This window comes from Antechinus flavipes, chromosome 1 (assembly GCF_016432865.1).
Source record: "Antechinus flavipes isolate AdamAnt ecotype Samford, QLD, Australia chromosome 1, AdamAnt_v2, whole genome shotgun sequence".
In the NCBI taxonomy this organism is placed as follows: domain Eukaryota; kingdom Metazoa; phylum Chordata; class Mammalia; order Dasyuromorphia; family Dasyuridae; genus Antechinus; species Antechinus flavipes.
The window spans coordinates 168,598,726-168,626,595 of record NC_067398.1 but is presented as its reverse complement, the minus strand read 5'-3'; the positions used below and the strand labels follow the sequence as shown (position 1 = coordinate 168,626,595).

The window sequence follows — 27,870 nt, the reverse complement described above, 5'->3', positions numbered from 1 at the left end:
CTCCTTTGTATTTTAACTTGTTTTAACATATTGTTGTTATTCTTTTAAAGACTGGGCCTCCCTGTAGAGAATCTACTCATAGGCCCAAATGCACTACTGATCAGCAGTGAAGCTTTCACCTGTCCCATTTTCTTTCTTTTTTAAAGTTTTCCCTCCACTTAATAGTATTTTATTTTTTCCAATTACATGCAAAGATAGTTTTTAACATTCACTTTTATAAGATTTTAAGTTCCAAATTTTTTCTCTCTCTCTTACCCCCCCCCCACCCAAGACAGCAAATAATCTGATATAGGTTATATATACATACTATCATTTTAAACATATTTCCATATTGGACATATCATGAAGAAAGAAATCAGAACAAAGGAGAAAAACCAGGAAAAAGAAAAAAAAAGTGAAAATAATATGCTTTGATCTGCATTCAGTCTCCATAGCTCTTTATCTGGAAGGGGATGGCATTTTTTCACCACAAGTCTACTGGAATGGTCTTAAATCACTGTATTGCTGAGAAGAGCTAAGTCTATCATAGTTGATAATCACACAATCTTGTTGTTATTATATATAATATTCTCATGGTTCTGCTCACTTTTTTCAGCATCAGTTCATGTTCAGTGGTTCTCAAAGTATGATCTAGAGAATCCTGGGGATCTCTGAAACCCTTTTAGAGGGTCTACAAATTCAAAAATAGTTTTTATTTTCAATATGGTACATGTCTATAAATATAATCCAGATAAACAAAAACACTCTGGAAAGATCCTCAATAATTTTTAATAGGATAAAGATACTGAAAACAAAAGTCTGAGAACGACTGATGTAGGTTTTTCCAAATTTTCCCAAAATCTACCTGCTCATTTCTTATAGAACAAAAGCATTCCATTACATTCATATGCCATAACTTATTTAGCCAACTGATGGGCATCCCTCAATTTCCAATTCCTTGCTACTACAAAAAGGACCTGTGACATTTTCTATCTGGACTAATTCAAATAGGCTGTCTGAGGAGCCGGTATTGTGGGCCCCTTTACCCCCTCACCATACCAGTGCTAGACTTAGTTAGCTTGAGCTACTGCAGTTCAAATCTCTAGAGCTCAAGCAATCCACTAGCCATATTCTCCTTGATAGCCAGTATTACAAAGATCCACTGCCATGGCAGGTCAATTTCTTTGTAAATAAGTGATGCAGATGTGGTATTCCTACTGCAGCAAAAAAAACTGTTTTTTTTTTTCCTTTTAGCTAAACAGTACATATCTTTCTGTAGAAGCAACATAAATATATAATTTGCTTGTATAGAAGACATAGGACTTTATTGGCTTATATTGAATCATAGTAAACTAAGATATTCAAATATTCTAAAGTTGAACCTAGATACAGAATTTAAATTTGTCACTTTTAAATTTTATCTTGTTCATTTTGACTCTCTGTGCAGTCAATCCTGACTATTTATTATAAGAGATAGAGCAGCAACTGTTCCATGCCCCAGCAATTTCAGTGACTAAAAGCAATATAAGGGAACTAGTGAAATCCATCAATGACACAGATGTAGTAAACAATTTGTGTAAAGGAGATAAGCAAGACAAAATTATTTTAAAAAGTAAAGGTTTCTAGAAAAGCAAAAGCCAAGAAAGTATTGCTCTACTGCTATTAGCTTGAAGATAAAACATAAAGCAAAGAGAAGACTTTAAACTTCTTCCTGAATATCTACATGAAATTGACGTAGAACAGATATGTGCCTTACTTAAGGCCATAAAGAAAATCTACATCAGAGCTAGAAAAAAAAAATTTAGCTTTTTCATCCCACTAGAAGCATTTGATAATATCAATTCATTTTTAAGAAAAAAATTTCATTAATTTAAGACATATTTAGCCTATTGAAATCATTAAGTATGAAAACTTCTCTAAGAGAATACATATGTGGAAGATTTATTACTTAATGATGAGGAAGTAAATGAGATTGTTTTTTAAGAGAAGAGTATCATTAATATATTTAACATGTACTGGTCATCCTGCCATCTAGGGGAGAGGGTGGGAGGAAAGAGCGGAAAAATTGGAACAAAAGGTTTGGCAATTGTCAATGCTATAAAATTACCCATGCATATAATTTGTAAATAAAAAGCTATTAAAATTTTAAAAAGAGAGAGAGAGAGAAAAGTATCAGAAATTCTATTACTATTGTTGACATTCTTATCAAAGTCATATGTTATCCATGAATATTTATGATTATATGACATCAACTGCCAACCAACTTTAAGAGTTAACACTGGTAATGCATTTGAAGAAGTGATAAACTCCCACTATTAAATACCAATAAAAATCTAAGAATATAGATTAATACATTTATTATTAAGGAAAAACTAATCTGTGAATTTAGTGGATCAACAATTAAAAGAGACTCTTCAAATCTTCTTCAGATTGACAAGAAACTAAGGAGATTACCATAAAATGGGGGATGGCTGAACAAATTATTTTATATGAATGTAATAGAAAACAATTGTATCATAAGAAGTAATAAAAGAAACTGTTCCAGGGAAACCTAGGAAGAAGCAAAAAATAACTTCTATAATAACAATAACATTGTTATAATACCAATATTGTAAAGACAAACAACTTTGAAAGACTTAAAAACTGGTCAATGTAATGGCCAACAATAATTCCAGCCACTGATAAAGAATGCCACTGACTTTCTAAAAGAAGGATGATGGACTCAACATACTGTATGTTTTATATAAATATGCATAGGTATATTGTGTGAGTGTATGTGAGGGTATGTGTATGTGTGTGAGTGTGTGTGGGCATGCACATATATATACAATATACATATATATATCTGGAATTTGTTTTGCTTGACTACACATTTTCCTTTTTTTCTAGTGAGATGGAAAAATGAGGAAGAAAAAATACATTTTAAGTAAAAATTAAAATAGAAAAAATTAAAACAAAGTAAACTTTCAGAAGCCGAGTCTATGTCCATAGGACCTAGCACAGTTTCCATCACATAGTAACTTGTCCTTAATAAACATTTGCTGATTTTGATTTTTTTAATCTTCTCTTTTGAATTTATATTTCTAAACACATCAAAAAAGACTAAAACATACAAAAACAGAACCTGATTTCTTATTGCTGATTGCAAAACCTTTGCCTAATATCTTAAGCTTTCAAACCTACTAGTCTCAGATACTATTTGATACTAGGTGTAAGTCAATTATTCTCCATTTGTATCAGTTTCCTCATTTATAAAAGGGAAGTAATAGTAGTACCTATCTCCCAGGGTTGTTGTAAGGATCAAAGGAAATAATTATAAAGTGCTTAAAAGTGCTTAGTCTATATCTGGCACATAATAAATACTATATAAATATTAGTTACTACTATAGCTATCAATTATAAATCAAGGTCAATGTTGAACTTTATGTCACACTATAAATATTGATAAATTACTGTTTTGCACATATCATTTTTTGAAAAACTTTTGTGAAATTTATTATAATGGGTTTCCATTTAATAAAAACTAAATATTTATGCTCATGACTTCTTCAAATGTTACTCTCTTCCCCCTAAGAACTAACACAAACACAATAACAAGAGTAACTGATATATTTCTTTAAACTCTGCTATGTCTTTTAAGGAAACACATTTATCCCACACTCCTACCTTGTACTACAAGAGAAGAGAAATATCTTCCATTACAGACTGGGAAGATATGTTCCTAACATCATATCCGAATGTCCCCATAGAAAGCCAGAACCCATTGTGGCACATGGAAGCAATGGGTTACAGTAGGACTATTAGCATTATGACTCAGCTTCAGTGGAGGTAAGTTTACTTCTTTGGGAGGGATAATCTCTTTAATGTTTTTCTATAAGAAAATTCTTTCTGAATTTTAAGCAACCAAATTATAAACAGGCTTCTGGATAAAAAAAAGCCACCTTATTTATGTACAGAATGAAATTTTTACAAGTTAGTGTGATACTCTAGATTATAACAGTGTATTCGGGGGGAAAAGCATAAAGAGCATTTGAATCCCTACAAATAACAAGGAAACTTTTTTGTTGTTGTTAAATGTTGATGTCTATAAAAGTTATGGAGATAAAAATTAATTCTCCCATGTCATCAATCAACGAACAAGTATTTATAAAGTGACATATGCCAGGATACTATACACAAGATTAAATTACAAAAAAAACTTTCAGGTAATGAATCAATATATTAATAATCTATAAATTTGGCTAGGTGGATAATTTCTCCAGCAAGACAGGCAGGAGACTATCTATAATGTAGTAGATGGTCTGAGAACTTGTAGGGCTAAAAAAATTTGTTCTTACTCGGAGTCTTCCTCCAATGTCAAATTCAGTATCAGTGGCTGTTCAGACAAGACTAAGAGATCTGGATCATTTATGATATGAATAGAAAAATTCCTTGCCCATTCAGCATGCATATGTTAATGTGAAAAGGGAGACACAACTAAATAAATGTACATGGAGTACTTCGATGAGCAAAAATAATATTGCCTAGAAGAGGAAACAGCAATAATCCAGGTTTCTCTCTCAAAAAGTACTGCCTTCAAACAAGAAACAAAGAAAAACTGAAGTACTTTTAGCTCAAGAGTCATAGGTATAGGCTGAATATTGTCCTCCCTTCCCTCTGAAGTTTTGCTGTGGTTGGGAAAACTTAAAAAAGACCCACATTGAGTATTTATTTATTTTATTTTAATAGCATAATTAAAAATTCATATATAGCTAAAATGTGTAAGTAACCTCAATTGATGATGAGCCTCTTTAAATTTGGCTAGATTGGTTTACAGAGGACAAACAGATGGTCCATCCCTAGCCTTTCTACTTCATTAGGTCCTTCAAAAGTTTGGCCTTCTAAAGCCTACAAGTCACTTTTCTACCTTGCGGAAGCATCAAAGTAGGACTACAGTGGAGAGATGAATCAATGAGTCTAAATATTTCTGTAAGATTTCATAAAGGCCTTAAAAAGGCTAGACAATTCTTTTAAAATACTAAATTTTTTGTTAATAATTGGGTTGACATATCCATTTGTTTAAAAAAACAAAGTAAAAATTATTTAGCGCCCATTTACATAAAAACAATCAGTTTCTTAAATAAGCTTTGACTTAGCATCATCCTTCTTGATTAGAAAGAATATGACAAAAGTCAAGGACTGATTCCTAAAAAAGAAAACATATTAGCAACTTCTTGTTAAGAGAACATTTACTGAAAATACAGTTAATGAGATCTAGAGACTTGAATACCAAAGTAAAAATATATTTCCTGGAGAGTATATTTTGTATAATTTCCATCTTCTGTCATAAAACATAATTACAGACAATATCATCAGACAAGTTGTTCCATTGCAAACAAAAATACAAGTAATTAAATTATGTAGCATTTACCTTGATTGAGCATCATAAAATTAGGCTATTATTAAGACATTGATAAACAGATTAAATTTGAATATTTGTTCTTGTTATTACCTGTTCCATTCCATGCTGACTGACCGTCTGTAAGAGTTATGACAAAACCAGAACCTAGATCTTTTTCCCAAGATACTTGTAGAAAATAAATTATACTGGGTTCAGAAACCATATGGATTCTGCTCATATTGTGCTCCATTCTTCATTCACCTATTATGGAAAGAAAGAATTATTATTTTTTTTAACTTTTTAAAATAGTATTTTATTTTTCTGAATATATGTAGAGAATTTACCTTTGCAAAATTTTTCTCCATCTCTTAGACAGGAAGCAACCCAATATAATTTAAACATGTGCAAGAATAATTTTTTTTAAAAAGTCAAAATGAATATAGCTAAATTTTGACATTATTTATCCAAAAATTTCAACTATCCAGAATATAACTGAGAAAAAAGAAACCCAAAAGTTGGCTAAGATAAACTCCACACACTCATATGAGAGCAACCAAAGGCCATTCAGAACCTATTTACTTTTATTTTGCATGTTATTGTATAAAGCTTAGTTATCTGGTTTTCAAGTCCACAGTAAATTTGAAGCCAGAAGAAGACCTCCCCGTAATTTATATACTAAGAGAGGCAGGAAATAACAGTTCACAATGAAAAAGGCAGGGGGAAAAACCCCTCCAAAAACATTGCATTGTAGACCTTGGGACAAGTAAATCAAAATACTCCCAAAGGATATAAAGAAATGATTATATTATAGCACAAAACAACTGAAGATTATGATAACCTAGCTGACTCACTAAGAAAAATGTTAGATTATGAACAATACTATTTAAGAAGTTTTAAAAGTATGAAATGTATATTAGAAAAAATTCTATCAAAAATTATTTACTTAGCTTTTATGAGATAGAGGTTAGTAGAAAATGCATTATAAAAATAGGGGAGAAGTTACGGGAAGAGACAAAAGATGGAATGTCAACATGAGCAATAAATTTGGCTTGAACATAGGAATCAATGAAAGAGAAAAAAAGTAAAAGGAGCTAGCAAATGGAATTTCAGACCAGATTGTGTAGAGTTTTGTATGATAGTTTGTATTTGATCCTAAAAACATAGAGAAAGAATGCCTCTCACACAACAGTGACATTTTCAGGTCTGTTCTTTAGGAATATCATTTTAGCAATTATGGGAAGGATGGATTGGAAAAGAGAAAAACTAGATTTGAGAAAAGTTAATGTTATAATTGTCCAGACAAAAAGTGATGGAGAGAACAACTGCTATTGAATGGATGACACACGAGAGATGTTGTGAAGGTAGAATCAACAAGATCTGGCAATTAATTACCCTTGTGGGATAAAGACTAAGGGAAAATTTATGATGTCCCCAAGACTGGATCTGGATGATTAGAAAGATGATGGTATACTCATCAGAAATAGAGGAGTTAGAAAGGATATAGAATTTTTGTGTTAAGACAATGGGTTTTATTTTGGATATTCTGAATTTACAATGCTGATAGGAAACCAGTTGGAAATATTCAGGCAACTAGTTTATGATGCAAGACTAGAGAAAAGTAAAAACATAGACCTGAGACTTCTCCATAGAGTAAGAGTTAAATCCATGAGAATTGATGAGATCACTAAAAAGAAGAATTTAAAAAGAAAAGGAAGAGTATTCAGAACAACCCTGAGTTATACAATAATTAAGGAGTAGGATATGGATGGAGATTTAGTAGAGAAGTTTGAGAACAAGTGGCCAAAACAGACCAAAAAACTTGAAGGAAAATCACCAAAATCCATGGGGAAGAGAATTACATGGGAGGAAAAGGTGATCAACCAGATCTAATACTACAGAAAGATCACAAAGAATTAAGTCCTGGAAAAGACCATTGGATATGTTAACTTTGAAATCTCTTATAACTTTAAGAATGTTTTACTTGAATTGAAAAATCAGAAGTCAGACTTCAGATTTGTGTCTGAAATGGCACTATAAGTTTTATCAGCTGCAAAGATTAGATACAAAGGTTCGAGCCCAAATGTCTTCCTTTCAGGGAGGAGTCCTCAAACACAGAATACTGCTAGTAGAGGAAAGAACTTTATTGTTCATTGACTTGGTATGAGTTCTCTAGGTTTTCTGTCCCGGATCACTACTGATTTCATCAAAAATGATGAGCATACTCCCTGTGCTAATTTGGGTTACCATTTTCTCTGCAACCTAAAGTTTTAGAGAATAATCTGGAGTACTAAAAAGGTAATGTAATTTATTCACATTCACAAAATCAGTGTGTGGCAGAGGTAGTATTTGAACCTATACAATTTCACCATAAAATGCCTATCCTATCTTATCTATATTTACATGTTTCTTTGTTTTTTTAATTTAAAGTGAGCAAAGAAGAAGGGAAAAGCACAGAAGACAATTCTTCCAGGGAGGTGGTTATAAAAAAGGAAAAAACATAACAGAAGAGAGTTTCAGGAATAGCAAGGTAAAAAGCCTGTTTTTCTTTGTTAACTGAGAGAATGGATAAGAGAATGAGGCACCCACTACTCCTTATAAAAAAGGAATGTAGGAAATACTACAGGGTTAAAAAGATATCAATATTTTTTTTTTTTAAATCTATAAAGTATCTGGAAAATCTTAACCATTGCCCAACAATACCTAGCCCATAATGGATCTATCTATTTATCTATCTACCTATCTACCTATCTTCTTGGCACAGAAACAAGAGAAAATCCATGCATCTTGGACTCATTTTAATCTCTAATGTTGTTCTATCAAAGTCAAGAGGCAAAAAGATTATAAAGTTGATTTTTAAAATGTAAATAGTCCTCACTTTAAAAATGAATTTAAAATAAAGTTCAAATTCAGCACTCTGCTTAATAATTTTAGTGGTGAGTACAAAAAAGTATTAAATTAATAATTATAGATCTTTTCTGCCAAAACACTAACCTTGTCTGTTAAATTTAACTTTTATAATTCGCAACTGGGACAAAAAAAAAAAATCTCTCAAGGATTGTAGTAGCCTGCACAGAACTGACTTGTCTATTTTATCATATATAAAATTCCAGAAATATACTGCCAACTTGTTTTTTCTGTTGTTCATATGAAATTAATGAGAAGTAACTATAATGAAAGCAATATTTAGCCAGATAGGATTTTCTACCGAATTTAGGCATGAATTTTCCTTTTGCAAAAATTACCCAGCTTTTTAAGTAACTGTTTTCAGGAGCTTTATTTTGTAGGCAGGGCATGGGAAAGAAAGGAAGATTTGAGCAGAGTTTATTAGCATTACCAAAATATAAGACAGAATAAAGAGCAGGAAAAAAAAAAAAACTCCCAAATAGATCATCAGTAGATATAATATTTCAAATGTAAAAGATATTTCCAATCTAATTACTTCTTTGCTTTTATCTTTGAAGGACATAAATTTATACAGTTCTTAGTTTGTAAGATTTTATTGAAATGTAACATTTGATTGCCAGTGATTAAATGCATGTTTTTGTTGAAGTGAAGAACTACATGTTGACATCTATAGATGGCACAAGTGAAAAGTGTTAATAAATTATCCTAAAGAAATAATCAAGCCAGGGTAAAGCTCTTTGAGGGAAAAAAAGAAGATTAAAGAGCACACAAAAAAGGAAAACTTTTTTTTTTCATTTTAATAGTTTTATTTTAGTAACTTTATTATTACTATATTGTATATTTAGTAGTTTTATTTTTTAATTAGTGCTTATGATGTGTTAAGTACTATAAAGTATACAAGTATGCACAAAACTGATTAGTCTTTGCACCTTGAGAACTAATAATTGAGTAAGAGGATTAAGATCTATACAAGACAGGAGGGACAACCAGTTCCATGTAACTAGTCTACACAAAAAGACCTAAAGGCATTCAGAAATGCGAGACATCAATTTATTTATCTACAATAGGCTTCAGTTTTCTCAGCTGGAAAATATAGGAATTAGACCATATGATCTTTTTTTTTTTTTTAATTATAGCTTTTTATTTACAAAACATATGCATAGGTAATTTTCAACATTGACTCTTGCAAAATCTTCTGTTCCAAATTTCCCCCTTTTTCCCCCCACCTCCTCCCCTAGATGGCAGGTAGACCAATATATATTAAATATGTTAAAGTATATATCCAATATCTGGTAAATATGTTAAAATATATATTAAATCCAATATATGTATACATATTTATACGGTTATCTTGCTGCACAAGAAAAATCAGATCTATAAAAAGAAAAAGACCTGAGAAGGAAACTAAAAATGTAAGCAAACAATAAAAGAAAGAGTGAAAATGCTATGTTGTGATCCATACTCAATTCCCATAGTCCTCTCTCTGGGTGTAGATGACTTTCTTCATTACGAACAACTGGAACTGATTTGAATCATCTGATTGTTGAAGATAACCATATCCATCACCATTGATCATCGTATAATTTTTGTTGCCATGTACAATGATCTCCTGGTTCTGCTCATTTCACTTAGCATCAATTCATGTAAATCTCTCCAGACCTCTCTGAAATCCTCCTGCTGGTCATTTCTAGCAGAACAATAATATTCTATCACATTCATATACCATAACTTATTCAGCCATTTTCCAATTGATGAGTATCCATTTAGTTTCCAGTTTCTTTATGAAAAGGATTACCACAAACATTTTTGCGCTTTCCCTCCTTTAATATCTCTTTGAGATATAATTCCCAGTAGAAACACTGATGGATCAAAGGGTATGCAGAGTTTGATAACTTTCTGAGCATAGTTCCAAATGGCTTTCCAGAATGGATGGATTCATTCACAGTTCCACCAACAATGTATCAGTGCCCCAGTTTTCCCACATCCCCTCCAACATTCTAGACCACATGAGCTAGAAGGTCCCTTTATTCTCTAATTTTTCATAATTATGATGCAATTCTAACTTTGATTTATCAGGTAGTCTTATGAGAGAAAAATTTAAGCCAGAGAAGAAAGAACAGAATTTCAAAAAGGTGGAAGGTATTCTGAAAGTACCACTAAGAGACTGGTAATCAGGACTGGTTAATATTAGGAAGTAATGAAGTATCAGCCTATTGTTATATAGTCATGTCTGATGCTTAATGGCCCCATTTGAGATTTTCTTGGCAAAGATATTAAATGGTTTGCCATCTCCTTTTCCAGTTAATTTTATAGATGAGGAAACTAGGGCAGAATTAAGTGATTTACTCTGGATCTAGAAATCTAAGAAAGAGTGTGAGTTACATATATTTTTGGGAATTTAATTATTATGCTAACAAGATAATATGATAGTTCAATACTACAACAGAACTGTGATTTTATCCATGTGAGCATTTCTTTCTTTAGTTCTTTAGTTCCCAAATGGATCATCAATAGGTATAATATTTCAAATGTAAAAGATATTTCCAATCTAATTACTTCTTTGCCTTTATCTTTCTTTAGTTCTTTAGTTCTTGCTTCTTTAGTTCTTTAGTTCAGATCACAACTCACTTATTCTCAAACTGTGCAAATCTTACCCATATTCTCCCAGAAGATATTTTACAGAGACCAATGTGATAGAGACAAAGTGCACTATATATCAGGATTAGGAGGAGGACAGACTCGAGTGATAAAGATCAGTGTAAGTGCTTCTTATGATATTCCAGGTATGAGGTAATAAACATCTGAATATCAGTAAAAATCAAGTGAAACTCAAGAGTGGTGTCTCATCCTTGGAACTAATAGTTCCAGTCCCCCTTTAAAAATTGGAGAATCACAGAATTTTAGTCCTGGAAGGGACTATTAAATTATTTAATGTAGTTCTTTCATTTTACAGAGGAGAGAACTTCAGAACTAAAGAAGTTCAGAAACTTCAAAAGCACATGGCTAGTCAATAATATTATGGCATTGGAAAGTTCAAAGTCTGGAAACCACCTTAATGAGAGAAACTGCTTAAAAATTTTGAAGGAGAATGAACTAAAACAGTGCCATATCTTAAATTTATGTAAGGTGTAGAAAGATACTTTCTCTTAGAGTATTACTGAGGTATAGTGATATATGGCTGAATAAAGAAAATTAATGTTACTGTTTATCAAAAGAATATAATCCAAGTCCCTCATGCTACTTGAGAAGTTGGGGAGTTTTTGAAATACCTAGTTAAAACTCAGAAAGTGTTTTCCCATCAAAATACTGTATTAGTTCTTAGCTAAATAATATAATTATATTTTTAATATGACCTCAATTATACTTTAAAGAATATTAAAATACGTATTTCAAAACAAAATCATGATTGTTGATTTTCAGTTAACACTTTGCATTTATAATTTGCATTATATCTAAGACAGAGATTATTCACTGAAAACCTCATAGAAGAGGTGGTAAAGACCAAGCATAATCCCCTCATTTTAATATAAAGGAACTGAAGTCCAGAGATATGAAATGATTTTCTTAGCAAAATAAAATATATCCAAATCCTTGAATAGCAAACCCAATGTTCCTTCCCCTACATCATACTGTCTCTGTGTGCCACCTACTTACTAGTCAATGATATTTATAATCTTTTAAACAAGAATTACTCCTTGTGCAAAGAAATTAATATGAAACAATAAAAATGTCGGATATATATTGGCATGTATAACAATTTATGCTCTTGTGCAGAATTTTGAAAATCAAGCCAACAGTCTAAGTAATAATTCCAGGTATTCATGCTTAATTATATTTAAATATTAGTTTACAAAACAAAAGGCATCATAGGCTATTAAGCAATTTGAAAAAGTGCTACACTTGAACTAAAAGTATTCCTACCACCAATCTATCCTCCATATAGTTTCTAGGATGAATTCTCATTGCTTTCATTCATGCCATTATTTTACTTAACTTGCCATGAGTTCTAATTTCTATCATATCAAATCTAAACATCTTCCATTTAGCATGAAAGTCTTCCAACTACAAACCCCATTCACCTTGCTAAACATCTCTCTCATTATTTCCCAATACAGTGGCTCTGCTCCAATGAAGCCATTTCCTTACTATTTCCCACCCATACCCATTCATAATAGCTCCATGCCTCTGCTTATGGCATTTCCCACAGTTATAAAATTCTTTCCCTTCCCCATGTCTCTAACTTCTAAGCAAGAACATAAAATCAATCCCTTTTAAGAGAGTTTATTTTAGGAAGTCCATTTCATCCGGTCATTCTGTACTCACTGATCACACTTACAAGCATTTTAACTACTACCTTTAATTCTCTATTTTTGGTATATTTATCTTACTAAAACCATTGTAAAATCTTCAAACTACATCTTTTTCATTTAATGTTATTTCACTTTCAATTAATAAACATTTATTTTCTTTCCCTATCAATACCCCTCTCTCATATAAAAAAGAAATAATAAAAATCTTTGTAAAAATAAAAAAATAACGCATAATTACAAAAGACAGATTATAGCATTGGTCATGGAGATAAATAGCTTCCTTCATAACTAGTCATCAAGAGTCATGATTGTACACAGCATTGATCAGTTATGAAATTATCTACTATTTTATGCTTTGTTAATTGATACATCAATACCTTAGGATTAAGCCATTTAGTCTCTACTGATTTCTTCTTTCTTCAATGGCCCTTTGCTGAATGTAATTGTATTGTCTTTGGTCAGTAAAATATTTTCTGCATGTGTTTATGAAGATTCTATGCACCAAGAAATAGTCAATTTCTGCAAATGGGCAATACAGTAATGAAAAATATGTTCATTCTTTTCTATTCCCATTCAGTAACTGGAAAATATACAACATATCTAACTTGTCTAACGTTCAATTCACTTTCTTAACTTCATTCTTAGATTTTTACTATTGGTACACTTTCTAGACCTTGAAAGGGGTATATTGAAAATCCCAACTATTATGGTTTAACCAACTATTTTCCCCTATGCCTCCCTGAGCTTTTCCTTTATGTATTTAAATGCTATGCAATTGGGGAGGGAGATATTTGTCATTTCACAAATGTCAAACCACATCTTCTAATTCTTATACACTTCTCCAACAAGAGATGAACAAAAGCTATTAGACTAAGAACAAAATTAGATTTGAAGACCATTTTGCTCAACACATGACTGAAAACAAGCATGAGAATGATAAGACACTAAGGTCAGTAAGTGCTATTTTCTATGACTGAAGTTTTCCAGACCCCATAAACTGAAATTTTCTCAGAGTAATAACTACTAATGTGATGAAAAAAAAAGTGGCCAATTTTAAATAAAAAAGAAAACTAGATAATAAGAAATTATGCTAGAATTATGCTAGACTAGAGGAAAATGGTAGGCAGTATCCCACAATCTGTCAAGAAAAAAAAAAAAAAAAGACAGCTGGAGAGTAAGAATTTGTCAGTATTACAGAGAAGGGATACTGTAACTTGAGGACAAAAGCATGATAGTAAGCATAATTTAAGCAAAAAAATAAGACATTCCTTTCCTTCAAAAAACTTATATACAAACATACATACGAAGAAAAGGGAGGTAACTATACTAAAGAAGGCTTAACTGACTGGAAAGACTATGCAGACTCCTACAGAGGGTGGACTTTGAGGCGAGTCATGAAGTGAGCAGCAGCTGACATTTATACAGCAAAAGTATAAGATTTGTAAAATAATTTGTAAATACATTACCTGACTGTATTCTTAAAACAACCTTTGGAGATGTGTTGTTATTATTTAGAGATAAGGAAAGTGAGACTGACTGTGGTTAAGTGCCTTGCCCAGAATTACATAACTCATTAGAGTCTAAAGCTGGATTTGAACTCAGGTCTTCCTGGTTCTAGATCCAATGCTCTACCACCTAGCTGCCTAGAAGACTATAGTTGAGATGACAGATCAGGACTAGCTATATAGATCTGGAAACCATCTACATAGAGGTGAAAATTGAATCCACAAAAACTGATCAGGTTTTATACAAAGAAGTATAAATGAAGGACACAAGAGAGTTCAGGATAGAGTTAGGAAGTATGGCTTTAATGAAGATTTAGAAAGGGAAACTGAGAAGGAATAATCAGGTAAAAGGAAATCCAGGAGATGGCGCTATCACAAAAACCCTTGAGAAAAGAAAATATCCAAGAAAAGATGCTTAGTGCTGACGAAAGCTACAAAGGAGTTGAGATGAATCAAAACTGAGAATTGTCATTACATGACAATTAAGAGATCAATGGAGTAAGAAAAGACTTGAAATAAGGAGAATTATTAGGACACTTGAAATAATCTAGGCGAAAGATGAAAAGATGATGAAATGAATGGAGATAAAGGATCAGATGGGAGAGACGTAAGGTTAAAATAGAAAGATCTGGCAAATGATTACATACATATATAAGAAATAAGAATTGAGGATAACACTCAAGTTAAGAACCTAGCATATTGGAAGAATGGTAAATTGCCCTTGACAAAAATTGGCAAATTTGCAAAAGGAGAGAATTTGAGGGGGGAAATTAGTTAAATTATTATTTAGTTAAATTAGAATTATCCTATAGACAAGGATAGTTATAGACAAGACAAGTTATAGACAACTGGTGATGTGGGATTAAAGCTCAAGAAGGAGTGGCTAGAATAGAGATAAGCATGCCATGGTATAGCTAGAAAGTGATGCAGATGCCTGGTTTCAGGCAAGATAAGGTAGAAGCTCTCCAATTAGATTAGATTCTAGGCCCTTGGCCCAAAATTATGAAGTGCAGAAGAGATGGAAATTATGCCTATCTGTACCTAAGTAGAGGCAGCATTCTGAAGAGATGGCTAAGAAGTGAAAGGAAGACCTATTTCCCAAAAAGATAAGGTAAAAATTCATTTAAACATGAGAAGACACAAAAAGGTGGGCAAGGCACATGGTCAAAGAGTTAATACGCATTAGAGACAAAATAAAACCAAGTAGTTTAGCAGGAATTTCCTTATGGTGATGAAGGGTAATACCTGAACATTTTCCCTATGTTCTAATTCTATATTCAATTTAGGTAACTAAATATCTGGAAGAAAGTATGCTATTAAATGAAACAACGATAGCCTATTTATGGCACCCATTGGCTGCTAGATGGCTCAGAGTACAGTATTGGACTTTGGAGTCAAGAACATCTGAATGGGAATCCTGCCTTAAAATCTTATGAGCTACATGATCCTGAATAAATAATTTTCTTCTCTCAGCCTCAGTTTCTTCAATTGCAAAATGAGAATAGCAAGTACCTCATAGAAATCTTGCAAGGACCAAATAAGACAATATAAAGTGCTTTGCAAAACTTAAAATATTTTTATATATGCCAGCTATTCTTATTGCTGTTGCCAATTAAGCAGATTGGCTCCCCAATTGCAAACTTGTAAATTCCAGAGAACATGCCCTATAATAGCCAAAGAGATAAATCCAGGTTCTGAATCTACAGGTCCTAGAGCACTACCTATATGACACTATCTGGAAGGTGATTTTAAAAAAGCTTTTAATATTTTGAAGATCTCCCCGTCAGCCATTATTGCATAAAAAACACTATCTTCAAGTCTTGCCCATTTCATTCCAACACTGCCCATCCAGTAATATCTGGGTATGTTCTTAAAAATTATATAGTAAAAAAAAAAAAAAAAATCTAGTTACATGAAAAGAAAAACAATGGAAAACTTATTTACACAAATTTGTCAATACTGCTCTGCTAAGATGTTTTTTTTCTGTGTCACAGGAGTCTGTTTTAGGGGTAACAGTGATATAATGAGGTCCATTTAGTACTTCTAATAGTAAACATCCTTAACAAGATTCAAGACATATCTGCCTTTCAGGGAATTCCGCTCTATAACAAGTCATGTTTTAGCAAGCACAAGTGTAGTTAAACCTCATTAACTCAAAACATAAGGGACTGAGTGGGGGGGGAAGGGGGGGGAAGGAAACAGTTTTAATTAACTGTGTTTGGATTACCCAATGTTTTAATTAAAAAGCAAAGAGCATCTGTAGTCTTGGAAATATGAACTGCTTCAAATGATGCATTAACTCCAATATAAGCTTCCATTTCTATGTTAATATCTAAATCCTGTGATTTGCTTATACAAACATTTCAACAGTTTACTATCTATAACGTTTATTTTATTTTGACAAGTGATTATACTTAAATTCTTCATTATCTTTTTAATAATGATTACCTGAACATATAAGGCAACTGGAAAATAAGATAGTTTATAGTAAAAGGTTTATAGTATGTAAAAGCCTCACTCAAAGGCCTCAGAAGTCCCAGTTTTCTTTAAATATTGTAGATTACTAAAATGTTTAAAGCTGTAAAAGATCTGATAGCACACACCTGTAATTCCTGCTACCAAGGAGGCTGAAGTAGCAGATCTCTTAAGACAAAGAAAGCTGTAGTGGACTAAGTCAACCTGGTGTCTACAATAAGACCACAAAGGAGGTCTCTCGCTTCCAAAGAAAGGAGGGTAGGGGAAAAGACTTCTATCAGAAACAGATTAAAGCTCCCACAGGGTTGCTCTATACATATGCATGGCTGTTAAAGGTTCTAGCCTGGGAAAAGTAAGAAGGGGAGAGGGATGAAGGGGAGTGGAAGGAAAGAAGGAGGGAGCAGGAGAAGGAAAAGAGAGAAGAGCAAGAATGTTGTAAAGTACATGTTCTTGTGTGAAGTGTAAAAGCCATTTATTCCATATGCCTCATTTTATAGACAGTCAGGCCTAGAAAACACCTATAAAATTAACTGCAGCACAGAAAATAGCACATTCAGCATTAATTCCAGTTCAATGCTACTTTTCCCTGACAATACTTTTTCCTCAATTCTTCTGCCCCACATTTGAAGAATGATTACAAGTATAAAAGGAAAACCACTGCATTACAAATGTGACTATTATAAATATTAGTAAAGTTATCTAGACACATTTCCTTTGGATTGGTCCTCATGCTCTTGCTGCAATGTGTATATACATATTTTAAAAATATATACACATACATGTGTGTATGTACATGATAAATTATATAAAATGTATTTTTCTAAGTATATCTTTACTTCCCCAAATGCCCAGTGTGTGTTATATGATATTACATGCAATAATTAACAATAGATTGGCATATAAAACATGTATTTCCTAAACTGGAAAACAATTCATCCAGTTACCAAGATGATGAAATGTAGAGCTGCAATCTGAAATTTGGTGTGTTTCAAATAATTTTTGGCCAAGGAAACAGTTGTCTTTTAAGTCAGCTTCAAAGATGCAAATTATAGTAAGGGCATGCCTGAAAAAAAAAAAAATGAGCTCAATTACTCTATGTTTAATTCTGATGCTCTAAAGATTCAATTATGCTGTTAACTCTTCTATAGTTTTACAGGATACTTATTATAGCAAAACATGTTATATTCCACATCCAATGTGTATATATTCTAAGTACAGGACATAAAAGTCATTGGCAACTGATGGCACTGTGGAGAGTGCATTGGGTTTAGAGTGAGGAAGATTTGAGTTAAAATTCAGTCTGAGCCATTTACTAGCTGTGTGACCCTAAGCAAAGATATTCGTTTCCCCAATATGAAATGAGGAAAATGATAATAATAATAATACCTATCATTCAGGATTGTTGTAAGGATTGAATAATTTTGGTTTTTAAAAAATGTCTAGCTAAGTGCTTCGCATATAATAGGTGCCATATAAATGCTTGTTTTCCTTCCTTTCCTTGAGAATTTTGTTGTCTTGACTCAAAGCCTAGCCTGCACTTCTTTTAGTGAGATGTGATTCCTATTCAAATTACTAACTCCTGTGTTGCAGAAATTGCCTCAGAATGTTACATAGGGAGTATTAACATAAAACATCTTTTTTTTTAATTTTATCTTTTTCTTTACAAAACATATGCATAGGTAATTTTTTCAATCTCTACTTCCTCAAATGCCCAGAGCATATTATGTAATATTATATGCAATAATTAACCACAATCTGACATATAAAAATATGAAAAACATGAATTCATCTGGATCTGAAGATGATGAAATGTAGAATGTGCGATCTTAAATTCGGTATGTTCCAAGTGATGTTTGACCAAAGAAGAAATTGTCTTTTAAGTCAGCTTCAAAGGTGCAAATTATAGCAAAGGCAGGTCTGAAAAAATATAACTCAAACAGTAGAAATTACACATGACTGGAATTTGGCAAGATGACAAGGGAATAAGAAACCCATAGACATTATGTCTCTCTTAATGTAGTCTTTAGTCTTAGTTTTCTTAATTGTTTTGCTAATCTTGCTGACTCATTGAGAGTCTGCAACCCAATATGCTGTCTAACCATGCCTTCTTCATCTTCTCATCTTCTTCAACTTGTAAAACTGATTTTTTTTTAACACAAATATTAGACTTAGTTATCCCTATTAGATTTCATCTTATTCATTAGTTCAGGCCAATGTTCTAGTCTGTCAAAATCTATTAGAATCTTGACATCATTAGCCAGCATATTATCTCTCTCTAAACCTTGTATCATTTACAAACTATATAATAAAAATGCCGAACAAATTCCTGAGTCATTCCACAGATGCTTCTTAACTGACTTTTACCCAGTACTGTGGGTCCTGTCATTCAAACAGTGCTATATTCAATCTAATTTTACTTTCATCCTAACACACATCTCTATACCTTGCTACAAAAGATTTTGCCAAATACTTTACTGATATCCAGATAAGCTATATTTATTCTCTTATCTACCTACAGGCTAGTAACCTTGTCAAATAAAGGAAATGAAGTTAACTGAGGATGATCTATTCTTGATAAAGTCATGTTGGCTCTTTCTTTTCTACTTGTTTGCTTTTAATTTTTTTTATTTTGAAAAAAAATTCTTTACAACATTATTCCTTGCATTCACTTCTGTTCCAACTTTTTCCCTCCCTCCCTTACTTGTTTGCTTTTAAAGATGTTTCTATTTTTTAAATATATCCTAATAAATGTGGTTCAATTCAATTTAATAACTATTTAATTATGTGCAGGGTACTGCATCTATGCCAGTGGGTAAGGTAAAAAGATTAAATATGTTTTGTCTTAATAGAGTTTACAATCTAGCAATGAGATATCACACACAAGAATTAGAATACAAAATATAACAGATGAATGTATGAAAGCAGCAGCTAAGTGATAGAATGGATAAAGTACCAGGTCTAAAGTAAGGAAGACTCATTTTCCTGAGTTAAATTTGTATTCAGATACATACTAACTTTATGATTTTAAGCAAATCATTTAACCCTATTTGTCTCAGTTCTTCTCATCTGTAAAATAAACTGGAGAAGGAAATGGCAAACCATTCCATTATCTATGAAAGAAAACCAAAGTCAGTCATGATTGAAAAACAACATGAAAGAAGTATAATAATTTGACAGAACAATATGAGAAGTATAAAAAATTGCACATCTTTCAATGGGTTACAAATAAATTATGTGCTACAGTCAGTAGATAATTAACATAGCAAATAAAACAAATCATTGGAGCTGCATTGACAGATAGCTAGATAGTACAGCGGATAGAGTGCCAGTCCTAGTCAGAAAGACTCATCTTCCTGAGTTCAAATCTGGTCTGAGACATTAGGCAAGTCACTTAAACCTACTTGCCTTAATTCCTCTTCTATAAAATAAGCTAGAACAAGAACCCCATGTTATTGGAAATTCAGTCTGGGCAGCTGCTGATTCTATATAGTAGACCACATATGATGTTCTAGCATCACATAAGTGCAGTAAACCTCACTATTCTCTCAAATGTTTTCTGAGTATCAACTGAGGCTCTCACAAATTATTTTGTGAAAATATACCATTGAAAGAGGACTTGAAAGTACCTCATTCTTCCACTTACTGAAGTCAGCCTCTTATTAAATGTAAAATACAAAGCATCTATGAGTCCACTACAGCTAAGAAGGAGGAGTATCTTAGAATGTCTTTTAAAATTCAGTAAGACTGACTCAATGGTCTCTTTGCTTTCACTATCTCTATAAATGGGAATAGTCAGTCTTAGATGGTTTTTTGTTTGTTTGTTTGTTTTTTTATCCTTAGACTACTTGAAGTCTAGTTCTTCAGAAGAACTGATTGATTAGGGCCATAAGAAAAAAAGTATTTTGTTCCTAAGGGCAATAAAGGTCACACTACTATGAACACCTCATCCTGTCAGAGCCAAGGATCTGAGACCAGCCTGCAGGTGGGAAGAATGGAGTCCCACCCCAAATTGGTACATCAGTAGCTTTATTGAGAATCCAGAACAGTTGAGAATTGAGTAGCTGATCTTTAGCACTTTGTCCCTTTGGTTCTTGGCTTCTCACTCAGAAGAGAAATCAGCTGTTGGCTGGTTTGCAATTGATTCCATCTACACTGAACAAATACCATTCACAGTTGCTTCCGAATAAACAAGCCACTTTTTAAATAACTTTACAAAGAATTGTGTATGCTCTTTTGGCCTGCGATAAGAATAAAGCAAGAGCCAACTTACTTAGGTCACATAAAGTTAGTTACAACACAGTATCATTGATAACACCGTTCTGAACTTTTTCTTTTATTTAGAAGCTGAAAAATGTTGAGGGGGAGGAGGAAAAGGGGTTAGTTATGGCTCCTTTTCAGATTGCTTTTGCTGCAGGTGTTCAAACTTCTGCAGCTCAGTGAGGGAGCCAGACTTAGAGATCAGAAAGGGCTAACTACATGTTTCTAATGGAGCAATTAACTTAAGTGCTCCCTTGTTGAAAAAAGGAGTCTGATACCTTAAGTGATTTCAGAATAAAAGATTAGTCCAGAACACATGCTGTTAATAGGCTGTAATTAAATTCCTGGTGTCACTGTTTGGTTTGCCCTTAGTTTAAAATAAAAGAAAAAGAAAAAAAAAAAAAAAGAAAAATATAAAGTACAAAAAAGACAGACAGAGGGGTGAATGCAGGATTGGTTGATCCTGAATATCTTAAATATACCTCACTCCATTAAAAAAATATCAGAAGTAGGAACAGATATCACTGGTTAGCAAATATATGACCATAAAGGCCAAAGCATTCAACTTTTAGTAATAATTATTAGCTAACAATTCAAGAAAATAAGGCTATAAATAAAATCAAAAGTTTTCTTACTTGCTCAATATTTATTCAAGGTAATAATAACAACAAAGACATGGCTTACCTTGATCTTTCTTAAATGACTTCCCACATTAAAAACATAGCTTCAATGTAATCATTCCTATCATTTTCATCATGTAAAAGAATTTATACTCACTAGATCTGCTCTCTCTAGTTGGCCAAAAGAATTATAAACTTATTTGAAAAACCAGATAGAGCATGGATAACTCTGAACCTCTCTTTGTCTGTCTTTCTAAAACTATTCATTCCCAAATATTATTAGTAGAATGAATTACTCTAAAGCCAGGGAAAATTCTTAACTCTCCAAAAAAATTTTTTTACAAGTTGGAATTTTCCAAAGTTCAAGGCAAAGGAATGACCCAGATTATAGAATTTCTATAGTCCTATTGAAAATCGTTTCTATTAATTTTGAATTTCATTTTAAAATTTAACTATAGCTACTTATTGATACCAGCTTTCCTGAAATATAAAGATATACCTCATGCTCAAGGGTGATGATTCCATAGTCATTAATCCATGTAAGCTAAAAATCTTAGATTTCAAGGGCCAACAAAAAAGCTGTTGGAATAAGTACAAAGAAAGGCATATTATGAATAAAGGAATTACCTTTATTAATATAGGCATTCAACTACTAGATAAGTACCAAACAGATACCCTCCTTTCTCATGATTTCTTCTCTAGAATTTATAAGTATTAAAGTGACATGTGAATTTCACTTGTTCTGTTTTCTTACTCTAGAAGATGTAAGTTAAATAGCTACACAATGATCATCATTAATTAATTAACAAGTCAAAGTCCCTAGGGAAAATGCACAACCTCCATCTCCAAAATGTTTTTAAAAATACAAGATGCACCCACAAACCTTAGTAATATAGTCTCCTTCATGATTAAATGGTCCTTCTATTTCTGCCAACCCTAGACATAAGGCTGAGTGAATATCCTTTAATGTCTTAGAACATTTACCAAGCTTTCACCAGTTCTAATTAGTTTCAAGTGAGACTGACACTTTTCAGAACCAAAGGAAAACCCAAAAGATAAGATAACACGTGAATTATGTGTCAGTTCAATAGCACTCTTTCTCTAAAAGCTTTGGTAATCTCGATTTTCTAAGTTCTACCACCCTATGGTCTCTGATTTTAACTTCTGAACAGGGAAGATCTCACTGTGAAGCACAAGGGATCAGTTTTCAGACAAGTTTGCTTTTTCTTCCTGAGCTAAAAAATGTGTTGTGCACAGATAAAACATTATTAATGTGACTTTTAAGGGAAGGGAAAAGCAATTTGAGCATACCAAATTCTACTCTTGCCATCTCACTTTAACTACTGTATTTCACTGTCTCCCTATTTTCCAATAGTAAATAATGATGTCCCTGATTAAGAAATAGGATACAAGGAAATATGATTTTAGTGTGAAACAATGAAAGGGTATTATATATATTTATATATTTAATTTTTAATACAAAAATTGATAGTACACAATAGGTATTTGTATTTCAAGCTGTCCACTTCTTAGCTATTCCCTTTCCCCAAGTAACTCTCTATATGTAAGACACAATGGGCCCACTCCCCTAGACTTCTCCTTCAGGTTTTAAGTAGGCTATTGTCAGTTCTGCCTTCTAAGACTCAACAGGAATTTCTGGGTTTTTTTAAATACTTAATTCTTTCAGATGCTCTGAAAATGACCCTCCCTTTCCAAAGTTCTTAAATCCTCACTTACAATGCCTGATTACCACTACCACTGGATGTCCAGAAAACTAAACCTATACAAATTAAATACATCATCCTGCTCCCAAAATTTGATGTTCCTTTCTATAAAATAATGCCAAATTACTTAGTCACCAATCTTAAATCACCCCTTTTGTTCCTTCCCCTTCAGCCCACAGACCAATAACCAGAAACGTCAGTCTGCCATGCCTCTTCCACTGTCATTTATTATTTGAGAAGTGAAATTACTTTTAAGAAGTATCTCATTTCCAATCTCTCATCTCCAAGCTATCCTACCTCTGAATATACAACTCTGATCATATTACTTTCCTGCTTAAAAATCTTTATGACTTTATTTTGCCTGCTAAATAAAATCCAAACTCCTTCACCTAAACTTTCAACAGCCTTTATAATCTGACCTTAAGCATACTCTCCAGTCTTATTTTAAATACTCTCCTTTAGCCAACTATTTACAGTTTCTCAAAGAAACCTCCCTCATCTTTTCCTGTCTCAGTGGCTTTGCTTATGCTATTCCTTCTGCCTGAAATGCCCTCCCAATTCCTCTATATCTGTAAAAATCTTAGGATCCTTTAAGTATCATTTCAAAGGTAATCTCTTCTGTGAAAGTATTCTTTTAAAAGGGAAAGAGACCTGTATGCACAAGAATGTTTGAGGCAGCCCTCTTTGTAGTGGCCAGAAACTGGAAATTCAGTGGATGCCCTTCAATTGGAGAATGGCTGAATAAATTGTAGTATATGAATATTATGGAATATTATTGTTCTGTAAAAAATGACCAGCAGAATGATTTCAGAAAGGCCTAGAGAGACTTACATGAACTGATGCTGAGTGAAATGAGCAGAACCAGGAGATCATTATATATTTCAACAACAATACTATATGATGATCATATAATATTCTGATGGACATGGCCATCTCCAGCAATGTGATGAATGAAATCAGTTCCAATAGAGCAGTAATGAATTGAACCAGCTACACCCAGTGAAAGAACTCTGGGAGATGAACCATTACATCAAATTCCCAATCCTATCTTTGTCCGCCTGCATTTTTGATTTCCTTCACAGGCTAATTGTACACTATATCAAAGTCCGAATCTTTTTGTACAGCAAAATAACTGTTTGGACATGTATACATATATTGTATTTAATTCATACTTTAACAAATTTAACATGTATTAGTCAACCTGGGGGAGGGGTTGAGGGGAAGGAGGGGAAAAGTTGGAACAAAAGGTTTTGCAATTGTCAATGCTAAAAAATTACCCATTATATATCGTGTAAATAAAAAGCTATAATAATAAAAAAGAAAGTGTTCTTTTATTCCTCCAGCCAAAAATAAGCTTTTCTGAACTCCCAAAGCATGTTTCTTATACCTCTCTTTATCACATTCTATAATATATCATAGTTATTCTATGCATATCTTATCTCCCTTCCTAAATTATAGCTCCCATTAAGGGCCTGTCTTATTTATTCTTTTATCCTTTGTGGTATCTTGGCAGCACAATAGATATTCAATAAATGGTGATTGGATACATTATTTCAATGAAGGTTAAAAAGGACAGTAAGAAAAAAATAAAATTATAGGTAGGAAAACTAAACCATCTTGCATGGAAGATATATTGAAGTGATTCATGAGATGTTCAAGTACATAGGCCTGCATTTTTTTCTAAACTCTTAGAGCAACTGGCAAAATAACACTAACCTTTGCTGAGTCACATTATTATGAATTAAACTGTTGGTTTTTTGTTTTGTTTTTGTTTTTCTTTAATTCTCAATTGAGAAGATCACTAGGGATTTTAGAATATGGCTGTTTGTCACAGGTTGAGGATTCCACAAGAAGGTATCTTATGATAGTACATTCATAAGACAGAAGGTATTCTAGTAAGAAGAGAACTTACTATAGGGCAGAGTGGCACTTATGGGTATAAGTGAAACATTTATTAGTTTGAACTATCTAGAGAGTTCCTTATTAAAAAAAAAAAACCTAAATCCATAATCCCACTCTCCCATCCAAAGAGCACATCTCAACCAAACAACTCTCCCCCCCACCCCCAAACAGCCATCAATTCCTTTTTCTAATTAGAATACCCTCTTCTACTTCTGGATATGTAGCAATGGGATATCTACCCAAGGAATTCCCACTCTGTGACACAGCCATATTCCCAAATCCCTAGGAATCTCCTTGAATTTGGAATATCCCTTTAATGCCAATCCTCCAGCTCACAATTGTATTTGGACACTTAAATATGCCCCATTGTCTACATTTTAAAACTAGGAAAAACTCTAAGACATCAAAAAATCTATTTATAAATAACAAAACATGCTACTTATTGTACAAATATTTCCCCTTCCATAATAAACTGGACAAGCAGCTTCTCCTTACCATTCAAGACTGTACCTACAGGGGCTGAAGTGGCTGAAAATGTGTTTTATAAAGGTTATTCTGAAACGAAGAAAGATGCTTTGGGGTTCAAATTCAAAGCCTTAGCTATGAGGACTGACAATTAAGCCAACACTCAGTTCTTATATAACATTCTTCCTAAAACATAAACATAATATTGAATGCTTGTTAGAATGATTCATATGCCCAGTAACATCAGTGTTTTGGTGGGTTACAACAGTATCTTAGGATCAGGAATGAAAAACCAAAATATCTCTGCTGTGTGGCACAGTGGAAAGAACACTGAAGTTAGAGGACTTAAGTTCAGATTCTACTCCGTGCCTAAAGGCAAGTCACTTAACATTCCAAGGGCCTCAGTTTCCTCTCCTATAAACTGAGGGAATTGGATAGCATGGCCATTAAGGTCCAATCCAACTCTATATGTATGATATGCATATCTTTAATCACAGAAATCATGAAACTAGAATCAATTTTGACATTAAAAGCCTCAATATTAAGCATTTATCTGCATATGGCATAGGACAACATACAATAATATAAAATTATACAATATGCTCCTCTAGAAACTTGGAGTCTAAGGTAGCAGGACATGAAGTTAAAGAGTAAGCTATTAGTAGTAAGAGGCAAGTATGGTGTTGTGATTAGAAAGCCAATCTCAAATAAGAAAGGCTTGGTTAAATGCCTACCTCTGATACCACCATGTGATCCTGAGCAGATAACACAACCTCTTAAAGACCCAGATTATGAGCTACAGAATAGCTGCCTATTTGCACTGGTGGAAGAACTGACATGTTCCCATTATCAATGAATCACAGGTCTGAAAAAAAAAGTCATTATAAAAAATCAAATATATTTAAAAAAAGAGAGAGAGAAGTATATTAACCACAAGAAATGAAGAATGGCAATCACAACTCTTTCAGTAAATTCAAGAAGGATCCAGGAAGAAATGAGATTTCAAGAGCTAAAAGGATTGGATAGGAAAGATTTAATGAATGAGTAGGGAAAACATTCCACATACATGGTAATAAAAAGCTCAGTGGGCAAATAATAGAGAGAATGGAGGGGATATTGATAAAGAGGACTGGAAGAAGGCTGATTTCAGAAAGGAAAAAGGAAGAAGAAAAATGAAGAAGGTAAAGAAAAAAAACAAAGTATGTGAAACATCAGGGGTATCACTATTAAAGATTTCTGAAGCATAAAACTGAGGAACTTAGCCTTAAATTTAAGTGTGTTTTGAAGGTCCTACAAGGTTAAAAAGAAGGCAATAGTAATTATTAGAGATAGCAATATGGCTCCAGTTAGGATAGGCTGGAGATGGGGAAAACAGAAGGGATAAAACTGCTTTAATAGAAATGTATGGCTTTAGGACTAGAAGGATCTTAAACATCACATAATACAAACTTTTCCTTTCATTGATGAGGAATTTAAGCCCAGGAAAGTGAAGGTCACATAGGTAGCATGAAATTTGAACCCAGGTTCTATGACACCTAATCCAATGGCATTTCTACCACACAACCTTGCCTCACAAACTGGAGGAAGAGAAAGGAAATTTTACAAAGACTATGAAGAAATATGCAACAAACCCAGGGTAGGTAAAAAGTTTCACCCTAATAAACAACAAATAGCAAATTTTTTAAGTATAAGTACTGGCCTGGAAAATGTTCATCCTCTTTTTAATAAACAAAAAGTAGCAACAGCTACCATTTGATAGAAGTCTTTTTCCTCTTTCCTCAGCTTTTATAAATAATTTTCCCGAAAGAGGAATATTTATAACTCACAATGCCAATACATTAAATGATTATTTTTAAGTTCAACTGGTTTCCAACTTATCATGCCATAAGTCCAATCAGTCACCAATTCATCTCCATTTGCAATATTCCTCACATCCATTTTCTCCTCTCCACATTGCCACAATGCTAATTCAATCCCTTATCACCTCTCATCTTTTTTTTTTATTCATGTATAAAGAAAAATAGTATGCTTCAATACTAGACACAGACTCTAAGGAGGGAAAAAATGAAAAAATACAGAAAGTGAAAAATTATACGCTTCGATGTGCATTGAGATTCCATCACTTCTTTCTATGGAGGTATAGCACATTTTTCATTATGAGTCCTTCAATAATGTTTTGGATCATTGTGTTCCTGAAATAGCTAAGTCATTCACTGTTGTTCATCCTACAGTATATGTGTTACTGTCTTCAATGTTCTTATTCTGCTCTTTTCACTCTGTATCAGTTCGTGTGAGTCTTTACAGGTTTTTTTCTGAAATCATTCTATTTGTCCTTTCTTATAGCACATT

General features: G+C 32.8%; 1 protein-coding gene across 2 annotated transcripts in view; it reads right to left on the bottom strand.

Moving 5' to 3' along the window:
- Positions 1-27,870, bottom strand: part of XRCC4 (X-ray repair cross complementing 4) — a 362,270-nt gene that overhangs the window by 317,005 nt on the left and 17,395 nt on the right. For both annotated transcript variants that reach the window (XM_051992989.1, XM_051992998.1), the window contains exon 2: positions 5,471-5,620. In XM_051992989.1, the coding sequence (XP_051848949.1) occupies positions 5,471-5,609 (139 nt within the window). In that variant the 5' untranslated portion in view covers positions 5,610-5,620. The remainder of the gene's footprint in view (positions 1-5,470; positions 5,621-27,870) is intronic.